Source organism: Delphinapterus leucas, chromosome 8 (genome assembly GCF_059928025.1).
Source record: "Delphinapterus leucas isolate spDelLeu-1000000601 "Yukka" chromosome 8, BTC_Dleu_Yukka2, whole genome shotgun sequence".
Classification (NCBI taxonomy): Eukaryota; Metazoa; Chordata; class Mammalia; order Artiodactyla; family Monodontidae; genus Delphinapterus; species Delphinapterus leucas.
This window is the reverse complement of record NC_143136.1, coordinates 11831523-11846859: the sequence shown is the minus strand read 5'-3', so window position 1 is coordinate 11846859 and position 15337 is coordinate 11831523. Positions and strand designations below refer to the sequence as shown.

General features: G+C 40.4%; 1 protein-coding gene across 1 annotated transcript in view; it reads right to left on the bottom strand.

Annotated features, from left to right (window-relative positions):
- The window catches only part of COL4A4 (collagen type IV alpha 4 chain), a 124808-nt gene that overhangs the window by 106794 nt on the left and 2677 nt on the right, over nt 1-15337 (bottom strand). Inside the window, exons 2-3 of the mRNA XM_089916079.1 lie at nt 14347-14389; nt 6262-6339 (exon numbers count right to left, since the gene is read on the bottom strand). Of these exons, the coding sequence (XP_089772205.1) occupies nt 6262-6339; nt 14347-14389 (121 nt within the window). The remainder of the gene's footprint in view (nt 1-6261; nt 6340-14346; nt 14390-15337) is intronic.

Here is a 15337-nt window from a genome sequence, read left to right as displayed (position 1 = left end):
AATTTCTGTTGTCTAAAGCCACCAGATAGATACGTGGTCATTATTACAGCAGCCCTAGGAATGAACACACCATGCTTCCACCAGGCCACTGCTAGTTGACCGCCAGTTCCACCAGGTCCAAGCTTCCCCGGCACTGCCTACCACACACACAGGCTCCAGTGCAAAATCGAGGTAGGGCACCAAATATCCACCTGGGGAGGGCACAAGGATCTTCGTCTGTCCTCTTCCCTGATGCATCCCAAGCACCTAGACCACCCCACACCTGGCACTCATCAGGCACCCAGAAATAACAGCTGGGAGGTGAATCTGTCTCTCCTGCTGGAACCCGAGCTCCAGGCCACAGGGACTGTCCTCTTTATCCCCGAGGCCTCACAGCCTCGTCAGATGCCTGGCACACGGTGAATGCTCAATGGCTGTTTGCTGAATGAATGAATGTTTATTTGCTGAGTGAACTGCAAGTTCGTGTATGTATGACAGAGGAGTGGCAAAAGAGCACCTTGGAGACATATGTTTCCCTGTGGATTTCTTGGCAACTTATTGAAAATGGTATTTGAAAGGAGAAGTACACTTTTCTTTCCTAAAAACTCTGTAATTCAGCATTTCAACTAGTTTAGTCGGAGGCTACCTTTGCACTAGAGAGGTATTCTCAGAGTCACAAACACCACTCCCTGTGTGCCTGCGTGGAATACGCCCTGCTTTGAGATGCACCTTATTTCTCACCAACAACAAAGGCTGACTCCACTTTGGTAATGACCTTGATCCTCTCAAGTTCAGCCTAGCCCCACATTTGCTGAGCTCTGCGCCCGCCTGGCCACGGTCCACACTGGGTCGCAGAGCTCAGCAATCATCGTTGCTATGGGATTGAACTCCACACAGAAGACCAAGGGTTCAGGCTGCAAATCACTGCCCGTTTAATGAGGTGACTGACTGGGGGAGAGATGCCAAAATCTACCTTCAGACATCCTCTGCAACCAGGATTCCTCAGTGAGGTTTTGTACACTTGGCCTGTTTGGTAAATAATACTGGCAAATTATTTAATGAAAGTAGCAGGCAGATATAAGCTTGCTTTCTCTCCTTTTTCAAACACAAACGCTGGATCTAAAGAGACAGATTGTCAAGCACGCTGAAAGCCATGTTAATTAGTTGGAGTTATTCCTCTGTATAGATATCAGCTATTAGTGACAGCTAATAGGCCAAATAATATAAAATGATAGGCATATATCCCCCCTCTACCCCCCCCCGGTCTCCCATACCCTGTTCAGAAATACTTCCTCATGCACTGACATAAAAGATTCATTCTTTCAACTTCTGCAAGTTTTCCATTCTTCAAAATTTAAGCTTAATATTCATGACAAGGAGAACACTTTAACAAGCTAAACCAGTTACAAGCTGGCACGTGGCGGGTTGAATTCTACCAGGAAATTTGTTTAATTGTTAGGCACTATGTTTTTTTAATTCTGAAGTCTGATGCCTTTACATGACAAGCGCACTGCTCTGCTCCTCATATAGTCCCCAAGGCTGAGGCCCCTTCCCAGGGCCCCTCACTCAGGTCACCTGCTGTCCCCTGAAGGCCACTGAGTGTGTCAGCATCTATCAGAGAATTCTCCAGTAGAGACACAATGAGCTAAGGAGTTGGTGCTTGGAGGAGAAAGCAGCAGCAAGAAAAAGAAGAAATCAAAACCAAAACACGAAGAGGCGGCGACAGACCAAATTTGCCAACTTCTCCGCTGTCACTGGAACTTGCTTCTATCAAAATGTAACATAATTGACTTACGCAAACTTTGGGACATGAAAATAATTGCTCTGAACCATTTATCAGGCTACAGTTAGAGAGTGTACTAGAACGCAGCTGTGTGAGTGATAAAGAGGTTGAATTCTAGAACTTTGTGTGCAAATAATTTAATGATATGAAAAATGTTAACAACAGTTAAAACTACCCAAGGAAATTCCATTTTTATAATGGAATGCAAGCTCTTAGGAGTGTGAGGGACAAGTGAATGAAACTGCAGGAAAGATACTTGTATATACTTTAGTGATTTAAAAGTCCCAAAGGAAAGACTGGTTTGCTGATGTGTGATTTTGGTTTTCAAACCAAAAAAAACTAAGACAGGCCTTGAGTTTTAAGCCATTTGACCTTCTTGTGTATAAAGCTACCAAATTGTAAAGTTCTATTGACTTAACAGTTACTAGACTCCCTTGAATGGAAAACAATACAAATATATTCTATTCTGGAAAAAAGTATAGAAGGTGTCTTTATTATCAAACTAGTTACTAAAGCAGAACTTACAAAAGGTCCCATCCTAGTCTATGAAGACATGTAATTTTCCCTACAAGACCTCCATCAAAGAAACAGAGATTCTTCCGTTGAAACAGATAAAGAATAATTTAAAATCCTGCCCAAGTCCACCTCATTCATATCCTTAAAGAGGGACCATAATGATGCTTGGGTAAACGTTAGGCAGAGTCACAAAGTATTTTGGAAGCCATTAAATCGCTGTCACATGTGAAAAGTCGTGCCGCACATCACAGAACCACAGGGTGTTAGGGCTGGGAGGGACAGGACCAGCCCTCCAGTACAAACCCTTATTTTCCAGGTGAGGGCTCTGAAAACCAAAAAGACCAAAGGGGTAATCCCCAGTGTCCCACACTGAAAATGCAGGATGCTACTGAACCTTTAAAAGATCTGAGTACAGCAATGGTCATGCTCCTTTCTGTGGCTCAAAGTGCTTATTTCTGGCCCTACCTGAAATTCCAAGAAAATCTGAACTCTGTGAGATAGTCACTTACTACCAGGTTTACATGTTGTGTGTGGGAAAAAAAAGACGCAGGGGGGAGAGACTTACCACTAATTCCGTTCCCGTTTCCCTTGGACTTGGTGGGTGTCCCCACATACATGCTGCATGTGGCCACCAGCTCAGGCTCCCAAATCCTGTCCAGGCTGAACTCTGAATTTTAAGTTATTGATTTATGTGTATTTATTAACTACCTGTTAGGTGCCATCTACTGTGATCACCTCAAAGAAATACCAAAAAAGGACCCCCATCTCTCAAAGAGGAGAAACAAACATAGGCAACTTCTATTTCTAGAGCATCCACGATGGGCCGGGAGCCAGCATAAACATTTCGCACATGTCCACACAGCCCCCTTTAAGGAGCATGAGCTGACAATCTAATCAAGAGGGTCAGACATATCCACACTCGAACCCAAGCAGAGGTCAGGGTATGAGAAGCATCACGGAAGGGAAGCAGGTTCACACGGGGGGACCCATCCACACCAGCTGGGACAGGCAGGAGGCCTTATGGGGGCAGCGTCTCTTCTGAGCTCCTTTGAGGAGGGCTCAAGATGGAGGCCGAGTGGAAGTGGGAAGGCTTTCCAGAAAAGGGTAGAGGTGGTGTGTCAAAAAATTAATAAATATTGAGTGATTGCTTCATCGTAGTGAATCCATGGATGATTTATTTTGTGCCTTCTAGTTTTCCAGTATTATCTAAATGGTCTATAATAAGCATATATGAATATTACAATGAAAACTACTATAATTATTCTTTTAAAAGAATAAAAAGGTAGAGGAGTGGGAATATTTAGATTATGTTCAAGGGAGCGTGAGTGGCCCAGCTGACGCAGCCGGAGATGGTCCAACGGGAGGTCACAGTGATTACTGAAGAGAACATGTGTTGAGGCTGGGCTGTGAGCCTCCAGCGGGACAGCGGTGAGATGAAGGAGCCCCCCCTTGGCACCTGCCCTTTGATGCATCCCAACTCCCCCTCAAACCCCAGCTTCCATCTCCGTTGAAACCCTCACCCAGCCTGGCACCCAACCCTCGCTGCAGACACAGCAGTTTTGATTTGGGGCTGAACAAACCACTCACTCAGCCATTCAACCATACGAGAGGAATCATTTCCTTCTTAGGAAGGCCTGGCTGTTCCACTCACGGGCTATGCCGCCTCGGGCAGAGCCTCAACCCTCGGAATTCGGTACGTTCCTGTCTTTATAGTGCACCTTGAGCTGTCACGGCGGCTCGAGAGATGATGTGCGAGCCGGCTGGTCGCCTCCAAACCACCTGCCGGGTATGCACCAGACACGCTCCCAAATTCCTAGCTGGAAAACATCACCAGCGACCTGTGCCGTCACAAAGGACCCGTCTGTGCCGGGAAGGGCAGAGGTTGGCGGTGCTCCGCACACAGCTCTCCCTGACCACCCAGAAGCAGGGACGCAGACAGCGGGGCGGGGCGCAGCCCACCCCCGTGAGCCCTCCTGACCCACGGCGCTGAAGACTGTGTGAAGGGAGAAACAGAGCATCCTCTACACGTGCAAATGCTTACGATGGTTTTAGGGCCCAAGGACACAGAAGACAAAGCGCCAGGCAGGTAAATATGAGAAAACTGGGCAGAGGAAACTGGGGCTTGGGCAGATTCAAGCCGCCACGAGGGCTCCCAAAAGTTAGGGCTAAAACTGGTGTTTGAACCTGAGTGTAATCCTCTTCTCATTGATCACAGGGCAAACTCGGGGGCTGAGACCAAATACCAGAAGGTGGTTCCTGCCTCTTCCACATACTAGCAAGTGATTTAAAATTCTTGTAAATCCAGATTCCTTGTACTGACCAATGGAAATATTGGTAATAATCCTACTGGCCTCGCAGAGTTGCTGTAGGATTAAAGCAGGGTTTCTCAACCTCGGCACTACCGGCGTTTGAGGATGGCTAGTTCTTTCAGTTCTTTCATGTGGGGCCGTCCTGTGCATTGTAGATATTGAAGAGCATCCATGGCTGTGACTCACTAGAACCAGTAGCACCCCCCTCCATCCAGCTGTGACAGCAAAAAAAAAAAAAAATGTCCCGACATCATTAAATCAGAGGACCACACCTAGCCGGCTTCATCAAAACCACTGTCCCTCTTTGTTTTGTTGTGTCCCCATCCCATTCCTGCCACGGAGCTGATCACTACATTTTTCTTGGGCCTCAAGCTCAAAGGGTCTTAAAACCTTGGCACGTTTATAGGGACAACCTCACACAAACGCCAGGCTTTTTTCCTGAGTATTGTGTCCATTGACATGAAAAAAGCTAAAGCACTTCGGCTCTTTTTTAGGGTCCTAACTTTGTTTCCTGGAAATGCAGTTTTTAAATTGTATCATGAAAGTGGCTGGGAAAAGCTCGAGGTAAATTCTGATCACCAAAATTTTACTGAAGAAGAAACAAATCCGTTTAAGTAGAAAGCGATCTGCCATAACTTCAGCTCAACAAGGTAGCTGCTTACAGCAAGAACACAACGAAGGACCTGCACATGTGTCACACAACTCGTGTGACGATAAAGCAATGCTGTGGGAGAAAAAATGGTCCTTTCTCTGAGAAAGGTAATATTTCACCTCCTTGTTGACTCATCTTGACTGATTTGTGTTTTTTGAGTGTCACACACAGCCCCGTGGGATCGATTTGGACATGTTTCAAAACGATCACTGATCTGACTCAAAAACTGTCCAAAACTTCTGAAACATACTCTTTTCTGGGAAGATTGTGGGAGTATTTTTAATCAAGAGGATGGTTTGATCTAATACTCCAGCACAGATGAGTTAGTGCCTGCCAATTGCTGCTGTCAGAATATACGAGAGAGGTTCATAAATAAATGTGTAAGAGACCCTATATACTCTAAGGGTTACTGTGCATCTCAGGGCAGAGAATCGGGTGTAGTCATCAAGAGCACCGTCCTGGGTGGACTTAACTGCTCTGTGCTGAAGTCTTCGACACTGCAAAGATGGTACCATAAGATGGGAAGAGAGCTGTTGCGTGGGATCAGTGAGCTAAAGCATTTCGAGCACATAGGACAGTGCCGGGCACACAAGAAGCACACGATAAACGCAGCTCTCACTTCGATTACAGAACACTATTCCACGGGATCTTAATAGGTGCTGTCCAAAAAAGAGTCATGTGGTCAAATGTCTGGAAACACTACTTTAAACAAAGTTAAGTAGGCTTTTTTTTTTTTTTAACTCACTGCAGAATTTCTCAGACAGAGCCTTTAAAATGTTGATATACAACATGAATATCAATAATGGCGACCCGGCATGGACCATTTGCACCAGGGTCCTTTCTGTACAAGGTGATTCTACAAAATTTTAAGTGAACAAAACATTATTGCTGAGAGTGGGTAGAAGGTTGGACGGAAGATTTCTAGAACTTATTCATCTTGCGTAACTGAAGCTTTATGCCCTTTGATTAGTAATTTCCCGTTTCCCGTTCCCATTTCCCATGCTGATTTTTATATCACTTACCCGAGACCCCTTTTCAGGAAAGCACTGGCAAAGAGAGCAATCTCTTCCCCCGCAGGGACCAATAAACTTCTTTCCACCCTAGAAAGTGAAGAATCTGCTTTAGTTTACCAGTATTCATCACCTCGATGGGTACATGGTATATACCTTATAACAAGCACTGTTGGTTTATCTAACTCATGAGAATGTCACAGTATAATTTTACCTCTGAAACTGTGAAAAGACTAATATTGATATATAAAAAGGCAAAAAACTTATATTGTGGCTTGATAATAAAAGAGTTGATGGTTATGTGAGCAGGATAAACGTTTATGTGAGCCAGGATTAAAAAAAAAACTCCTTCTGAAGCTACTCTGCTTTAATCGGAATCTTCTGCAATCTCTCTCTCGGTAAGATTTCGTTTACCAAGTTGTGAACAATCTTAGAATGTTAACTATGTAGTTGTTTACACAACCAGACACCACAGTGGTGTCAAGTTTAAATTATAAGCTTGGCTTTTTTTCAATAAGACCCTCTTACTTTATCTCCAAGATCAGCTAGGGTATGTGTCCCACAGGGAGGCCCTCCTGGGTCAGAACTGCAGTCATAGCCTTGGACTCGGATTAAACTTATTCTTCCTACAATTTGCCAATACTCCAAGATGGCTCCCTCTAATGTGTGTCTCAACCAGAAAGCTCTTGGACTTGAATAATTTGAGCACTTTCCCCACTTTTAGCTAGCTTTTCTTCAACTCTCTTTAGAGAACGACCCCACAGTCGCATCTTGTCTTAACTTTAACACACACGCACGCACACGCACGCACGCCCCGTGGGAAGAATCAGCCCCTTTTTCTCACAAATTCTGTGTATATGGTGAGTCATCAGTCACTTCAATACAGCAGTCCCAGAGGAACTGTTTCCATAAGTAGATCCTTAACGACAGCCAGCATCATGCACCTGCAGTGAAAATGCACTGAGCATTTGTTCACAGACAGGGGTGCTGTTGAGAGGGAGGATGTGGTAAAGCAGCTCTCGGTGCCAGGAGTCGAAGGTGTGGACAGGACCACATGCTTCTATAACTGATAGATCTCTTAAAACTAACAACACTGTAGACTTTAGCCTTTAGACCAACATATAACGGGGAAACATAAAACAACTGAACCAATATGTACAGTTCTGATAGAAGATATATATACATAAATATACAAACATACTTATGTACATAAATATACATGAATATACATATGTACACATGAAATACACAAATGTATACATACGAATGTATATGTGATGGGAGGGAAAGGAGTCTAAGCAGCATTCATTTTTCTTTTCAATCATACAATTAAGACCTCTTTTTTCTTGAAAAGTATGTGCAGACACAATAAAAAATCTTTAACTTAAGCATTAATAAAAAGGACATCTTTATAAACATAATGCTTATGGGTCATTAAAAGTATATAAAAATTCAAACCTTGACAAGAGCCAAGCAATTAGATAATTTAAGTTTAAAAAAATGTATTTGAAGTTTCAGAAACATATGCCTCTCGAATTTTGAGGAACCCTGTTATCTATAAATGCAGAAACAATAAGTTCAAAACCCTGATTAGGTAAAAACAATTTTTTAAATGCTCAGGGCCAGGTCAGGACAGCATGAAAGCACTTAAAATAACTAGGCTGAACACTTGGGTTCATTTAAGGTTGGGATTCATTACTATGTGTTCAGTGAAATATCAAAATAACCAGAGAAAAAAGAAGGTCAGTTGATTAGATGGCTTGAAAATAAAGGCAAGTTTGTTTTTTTTTAACTTAATTGTGCCAAGCATCATTGAGATGTTTGTAGCAAAATTAAATTTCAGACAAGAATCAGTTTAAAGTAGATTAGCAGAATTCTAATAAAGGAACACATGTAAAGCTTTGACTTGGACCAATAAAAGAAAAAAGCGAGGTGATTTTAGTCCCTACAAAGTTCTTCTACATCAGACATATCCCCAAAAACATCACTTTAAAGGGGGGGGCATTTATAGAGGAAGAAACTGCACCTCAGAAACAGATTGTATAATCCCATTAAAAAGAGATCAAGACAATATCTCAGACAAGTCAACATCCAAAATATAAACCACATTCACTGGGAATACAGTGGCATTCTCAAAAACCAGTGTCATTCTTCTTCAAAGAGAAGAAAAGTCACTATCTATTTTATCTCAGATCTTTTTAAACAAATACTTGTTGCATAGAAAGTTAAAGAAAATATTTTACTAACTTCCAGATTAGTAATCAGTCTTGCATTTTTTACTTTTATTGGGTTTTTCTGGCAAAACAAATAACATATGCACATGATAATTCAAACAGTACAAAATAGTGTAATGGAAAAAAGACATTTTATCTTCCAACTCTGGCCCCCCGTTCCCTCCCCTAAAGGTAATCGCTCTCTTCAAACCCGTGTCTGGGCATTTATGAGCATATTTACACAATGATCACACACACACACACACACACACACTTTTGGTGATTTTTGTCCTTGTTTTATTTTTACCCAAATGGTGTATTTCTTTGTACCTTGCTTTTCTCACTTAATCATTCTGAATTAATACATATGACTATCCACCAAACAAAGTACTACTTAATCAGTCCTTATTGATGGTCATTTCATTATCTCCCTTTTTTGCTATCAAACACTACCTTTAAACTAATATTCTTGTGCATATGCCTTTATGCATAAGTCAGAATAAATATGTATGATAAATTCCAAAAAGGGAAATTGCTATGTCAACAGGCATGTGCATTTAAAATCCTGATAGATAATGCCAAATTGCCTTTAATAGAGATTGCATCAATTTATTTCTCTACCTTTAAAACCCACCTACAGTATAGCCACTCTCTGTGTGAAATCTCTAGAATCTTCGCATACCAGAATTTGGTAGGAAGGTCCAGGATAGAATAATCTTTGGTTCAGGAGTTATATGCACTTATATGAGACATAAGTAACAAAGGAAGTAAAATTTAGTGCTCTGTAGACTTTTGTAATAGAAAAAAAAGAATGTAATACAAAAGAAACTTAGAAAAGTCAGATAAGAGAAAAAATAATTCACACACAAATATTTCAGTATGTTTCTGTTCATTATTTGAGGTGATTCTCTGAAATGCCTGTGAACTAAGTTGGGCAAATTTTATCATGCCCACTTCCCACAGGAGAAAACTGAGTCTTGAATAGGTTAAGAGATGAATCAATGGCAAAGCCAAAAACCTAGGGCGTCCTATTCTTTAATGCATGTGCTTTTGCTCCTGACTAAAAGGGAAAGGAGAATGCATGGCAACTTTCTATTTTGATTCACTCTGCAAAGACCTATGATAACTTGAAATCACCGAAGTTGGATCAGGTGGATCCAAGCTAGCGGACGGATAGACAGACGTGTGTTCACTAGCGTGATTTAAACCAGTCTGGCTTTCTCAAGATGAACCTGACTAAAGGCTGCCTCTAGTAGGATTTCCTAGAAATGTCTGAAGTTGGGTTTAATAACTTAGATTCTCTAGAGAGGAGGCAGAAGAAAGAGGGCTTATTACGGAATGTTCTAGGCTTATCCTTCTCCAGAATTAAAACGTTCAAATTTAATCTTATACTTCTTGATTTAATCTTGTAATGGCCCGGCTGCTTCCTGCCCACTCTGAAAAAAGCTTTGAAGAAAGGGTTATATTATAAAACAAAAAAAAATCTCTAATACCTATGCAATTTGGTAATCAGTCTTAACTGTAGAATATAAAAGAAACCTTAGAGTTCATCTAATCCAACACTTCATTTTTACAGATGAGAGAATAATCCCAGAGAGTGAATTGTTTAAAAGTATAATAAAGAAAGAAGAATGAACAAAACCCAAAGGTTTTCATCATAAAGGAAGGAAATAAATCATAAAGATCAGAGCAGAAATAAATGAAATAGAGACTAGAACACAAGAGAAAAGATCAATGAAACTAAAAGCTCATTCTCTGTAAAGGTAAACAAAATTGATAAACCTTTAGCCAGACTCATCAAGAAAAAAAGGAGAGGGATCAAATCAATAAATCAGAAATGAAAAAGGAGAAGTTACAACTGACACTGCAGAAATACAAAGGATCATAAGAGACTACTACAAGCAACTATATGCCAATAAAGTGGACAATCTATAAGAAATGAACAAATTCTTAGAAAGGTACAATCTGCCAAGACTGAACCAGGAAGAAATAGAAAATATGAACAGACTAATTACAAGTACTGAAATTGCATGTGTGATTTAAAAACTCCCAACAAACAAAAGTCCAGGACCAGATGGCTTCACAGGCCAATTCTACCAAACATTTAGAGACGAGCTGACACTTAACTTTCTGAAACTATTCCAAAAAATTGTAGAGGAAGGAACACTTCCGAACTCATTCTATAAGGTCACCATCACCCTGATACCAAAACCAGACAAAGATATCACAAAACAAGAAAATTATAGGACAATATCACTGATGAACACAGAGGCAAAAATCCTCAACAAAATACCAGCAAACCAACTCCAACAATACATTAAAAGGATCATATACCATGATCAAGTGGGATTTATCCCAGGGATGCAAGGATTTTTCAATATCCGCCAATCAGTCAATTTGATACACCACATTTACAACCTGAAGAATAAAAACCATATGATCATCTCAATAGAGGCAGAAAAAGCCTTTGATAAAATTCAACATCCATTTATGATTAAAAAAAAAAACTCTACAGAAAGTGGGCATAGAAGGAACATACCTCAACATAATAAAGGTCACATATGACAAACCCACAGCTAACATCATACTCAATGGTGAAAACCTGAAAGTATTTCCTCTAAGATCAGGAACAAGACAAGGATGTCCACTCTCACCACTTACACTCAACATAGTTCTGAAAGTCCTGGCAATCAGAGAAGAAAAAGAAATGAAAGGAATCCAAGTTGGAAAAGAAGTAAAACTGTCACTGTTTGCAGAGATGACATGATACTACACATAGTAAATCCTAAAGATGCTACCAGAAAACTACTAGAGCTCATCAATGAATCTGGTAAAGTTGCAGGATACAAAATTAATGTACAGAAATCTCTTGCATTCCTATACACTAACAATGAAATATCAGAAAGAGAAATTAAGGAAACAACCCCATTTACCATAACATCAAAAAGAAAAAAAATACCTATGACTAAACCTACCTAAGGAGGCAAAAGACCTGTACTCTGAAAACTATAAGACACTGATGAAAGAAATCAAAGATGACACAAACAGATGGAAAGATATACTATGTATTTGGATTGAAAGAATCAATGTTGTCAAAATAACTATACTACCCAAGGAAATCTACAGATTCAATGCAATCGCTATTGATTTACCAATTGCATTTTTCACAGAACTGGAACAAAAAAAATTTTAATTTGTATGTAAACACAGAAGACCCCAAATAGCCAAAACAATCTTGAGAAGAACGGAGCTGGAGGAAACACGCTCCCTGAATTGAATTAAGGTTATACTACAAAGCTACAGTAATCAAAATAGTATGGTACTGGCACAAAAACACATAAACATCAATGGAACAGGATAGAAAGCCCAGAAATAAAACCATGTACTATGGTCAATTACTCTACAACAAAAGAGGCAAGAATATACAGCAGAGAAGAGACAGTTTCTTTGATAAGTGGTGCTGGGTAAACTGGATAGCTATATGTAAAAGAATGAAATTAGAACATTCTCTAACACCATATACAGAGATAAACTCAAAATGGATTAATGTGTTGGTGGGAATGTAAACTGATACAGCCACTGTGGAGAACAGTATGGAGGTTCCTTAAAAAACTACAAATAGAACTACCATATGACCCAGCAATCCCACTACTGGGCATATACCCTGAGAAAACCATAATTCAAAAAGAGTCATGTACCAAAATGTTCACTGCAGCTCTATTTACAATAGCCCAGAGATGGAAACAACCTAAGTGTCCATCATCAGATGAATGGATAAAGAAGATGTGGCACATATATACAATGGAATATTACTCAGCCATAAAAAGAAACGAAATTGAGCTATTTGTAATGAGGTGGATAGACCTAGAGTCTGTCTTACAGAGTGAAGTAAGTCAGAAAGAGAGAGACAAATACCATATGCTAACACATATATATATGGAATCTAAGAAAAAAAATGTCATGAAGAACCTAGGGGTAAGGCAGGAATAAAGACACAGACCTACTAGAGAGTGGACTTGAGGATATGGGGAGGGGGAAGGGTAAGCTGTGACAAACGAGAGAGAGGCATGGACATATATACACTACCAAACGTAAGGTAGATAGCTAGTGGGAAGCAGCCGCGTAGCACAGGGAGATCAGCTCGGTGCTTTGTGATCACCTGGAGGGGTGGGATAGGGAGGGTGGGAGGGAGGGAGACGCAAGAGGGAAGAGATATGGGAACATATGTATATATATAACTGATTCATTTTGTTGTAAAGCAGAAACTAACACACCACTGTAAAGCAATTATACTCCAATAAAGATGTTAAAAAAAAAATGGATTAACGACCTAAATGTAAGATAGGATACTATAAAACTCCCAGAGGAAAACATAGGCAAAACACCCTTTGACATAAATTGCAGCAAAATTTTTTTGGATTTGTCTCCTAGGGTAATGGAAATAAAAACAAAAATAAACAAATGAGACCTAATTAAACTTAAAATCTTTTTCAAAGCAAAAGAAACTATAAACAAAATGAAAAGACAACTTATGGACTGGGATAAAATATTTGCAAATGATGCTACTGATAAGGGATTAATTTCCAAAATACACAAACAGCTCATACAGCTTAATATAAAAAAAAGCCAAACAACCAAATAAAAAACGGGTAAAAGACCTAAATAGACATCTCTCCAAAGAAGACATACAGATGGCCAAGAGGCACATGAAAAGATGCTCAAAACTGCTAAGTATCAGAGAAATGCAAATCAAAACTACAATGAGGTATCACCTCACACCAGTCAGAATGTCCATCATCAAAAAGTCTACAAATAGGGCTTCCCTGGTGGCACAGTGGTTGGGAGTCCGCCTGCCAATGCGGGGGACACGGGTTCGTGCTCCGGTCCGGGAGGATCCCACATGTCGCGGAACGGCTGGGCCCGTGAGCCATGGCCGCTGAGCCTACGCGTCCAGAGCCTGTGCTCCACAACGCGAGAGGCCACAGCAGTGAGAGGCCTGCATACCGCAAAAAAAAAAAAAAAAAAAAAAAAGTCTACAAATAATAAATGCTGGAGAAGGTGTGGAGAAAAGGGAACCCTCCTACACTGCTGGTGGGAATATAAATTGGTTCAGGCACTATGAGGAACAGTATGGAGGTTCCTTAAAAAACTGAAAATAGAGTTACCATGTGATCCTGAAATCCCACTTCTGGGTATTTATCCAGAGAAAACTCTAATTTGAAAAAATACATGCACCCCAATGTTCATAGCAGCACTATTTACAATAGCCAAGACATGGAAGCAACTTAAATGTCCATTAACAGATGAATGGATAAAGAAGATGTGGTAAATATATATATATATATATATATATATAAAATGGTATATTCGCCATAAAAAAGAATGAAATCATGCCATTTGCAGCAATATGGATGGACCTAGAAATTATCATACTAAGTGAAATAAGCCAGAGAAGGACAAATATATGATATCGCTTATATGTGGAATCTAAAAAGAATGATACAAATGAATTTATTTACAAAACAGAAATAGACTCACAGACACAGAAAACAAACTTATGGTTACCAAAGGGGAAAGAAGGGGAGGGATAAATTAGGAGTTTGGGATTAGCATATACACACTACTATATATAAAATAGATAACCAACAGGGACCTACTGTATAGCACAGGGAACTATATTAAATATCTTGTAATAATCTATAATGGAAAAGAATCAAGATATAGATAGATAAACAGAATCACTTTGCTGTACACCTGAAACTAACACAATATTGTAAATTAACTATACTTGCATTTTTAAAAATGGTTAAAAAAGTATAATGAAAATGATTCATTCAATACAGTGAATTTTCAACATGCAATCAGAGCTCATTAATGGACTTACCCCGTACGCATGTTGTACAGAAAAGAGAATAAGTACAAGCAACCTACGAAAAAGCAAAAACGCAGATTAACTTAAACTGCTGGTTTTAATGCAAAACAACCTAAAAAGAAAAAGAACACAAGAATTAACTCCAGAAACCTTTTTTTTTAGTTTCCAATAAGGCTACTGTCGCCAGTTGATTGTCACAAGTGACAAGATAAATGTTATCCTCTCTCTGGATATCATCACTACATTTCCTCCTTTTAATCAGTCAAGTACTCACAACCTTTGGTGTGGTCCTCATTGTGCTGGGTGCGGTGGGGACACTTGGAAGGTGAGACCTGGATGGACGGATGATTGGAGGGAGACGACTCTCATAATGAAAACTAGAGGAGAGCTGGAAGGAGGCAGCCTTGTCCAGGAACTGCTGCAAAGACTAGTGTATCCTGGATGCTGTTAAGTGGAACCAGCCGGAAGGAGGGAGGATGGAAGAAACCTAACCGGACTGGGGAGACGGTTTGGGAAACAATACGAACAAGTCAGGGGAGAGTTAGGTAGTTCAGGGTCTTATAAGTGAGGCAGAAATCCAACTGGGGTAACATCATTATTATAGAGAAATTTTAACAGGAAAGATGCAACCAAAGAAAGACTGAATGTGTGTGTCCTACGCCAATTCATATGTTGAAATTCTAACCCCCATGTGATAGTATTAGGAGGTGGGGCCTTTGGGAGTATTAGGTCATGAGGGTGCAGTCCTTGTGAATGGGATTATTCCCCTTCTAAAAGGACCTGGAGAGCTCTCTCTCAGTCCTTCTCCCATGTGAGGATACGATGAGAAGCCAGCAGTCTGCAACCCAGGAGAGCGTCCTCACAAAAACATGCCCATGCTGATACCCGGATCTCAGACTGTCAGCCTCCAGAACTGTGAGAAATAAATTTGCATTGCTCATAAGCCCCCCAGTCGATGGTATGTGTCACAGCAGCCTGGAGTGACTAGGACAACCACTCAAAA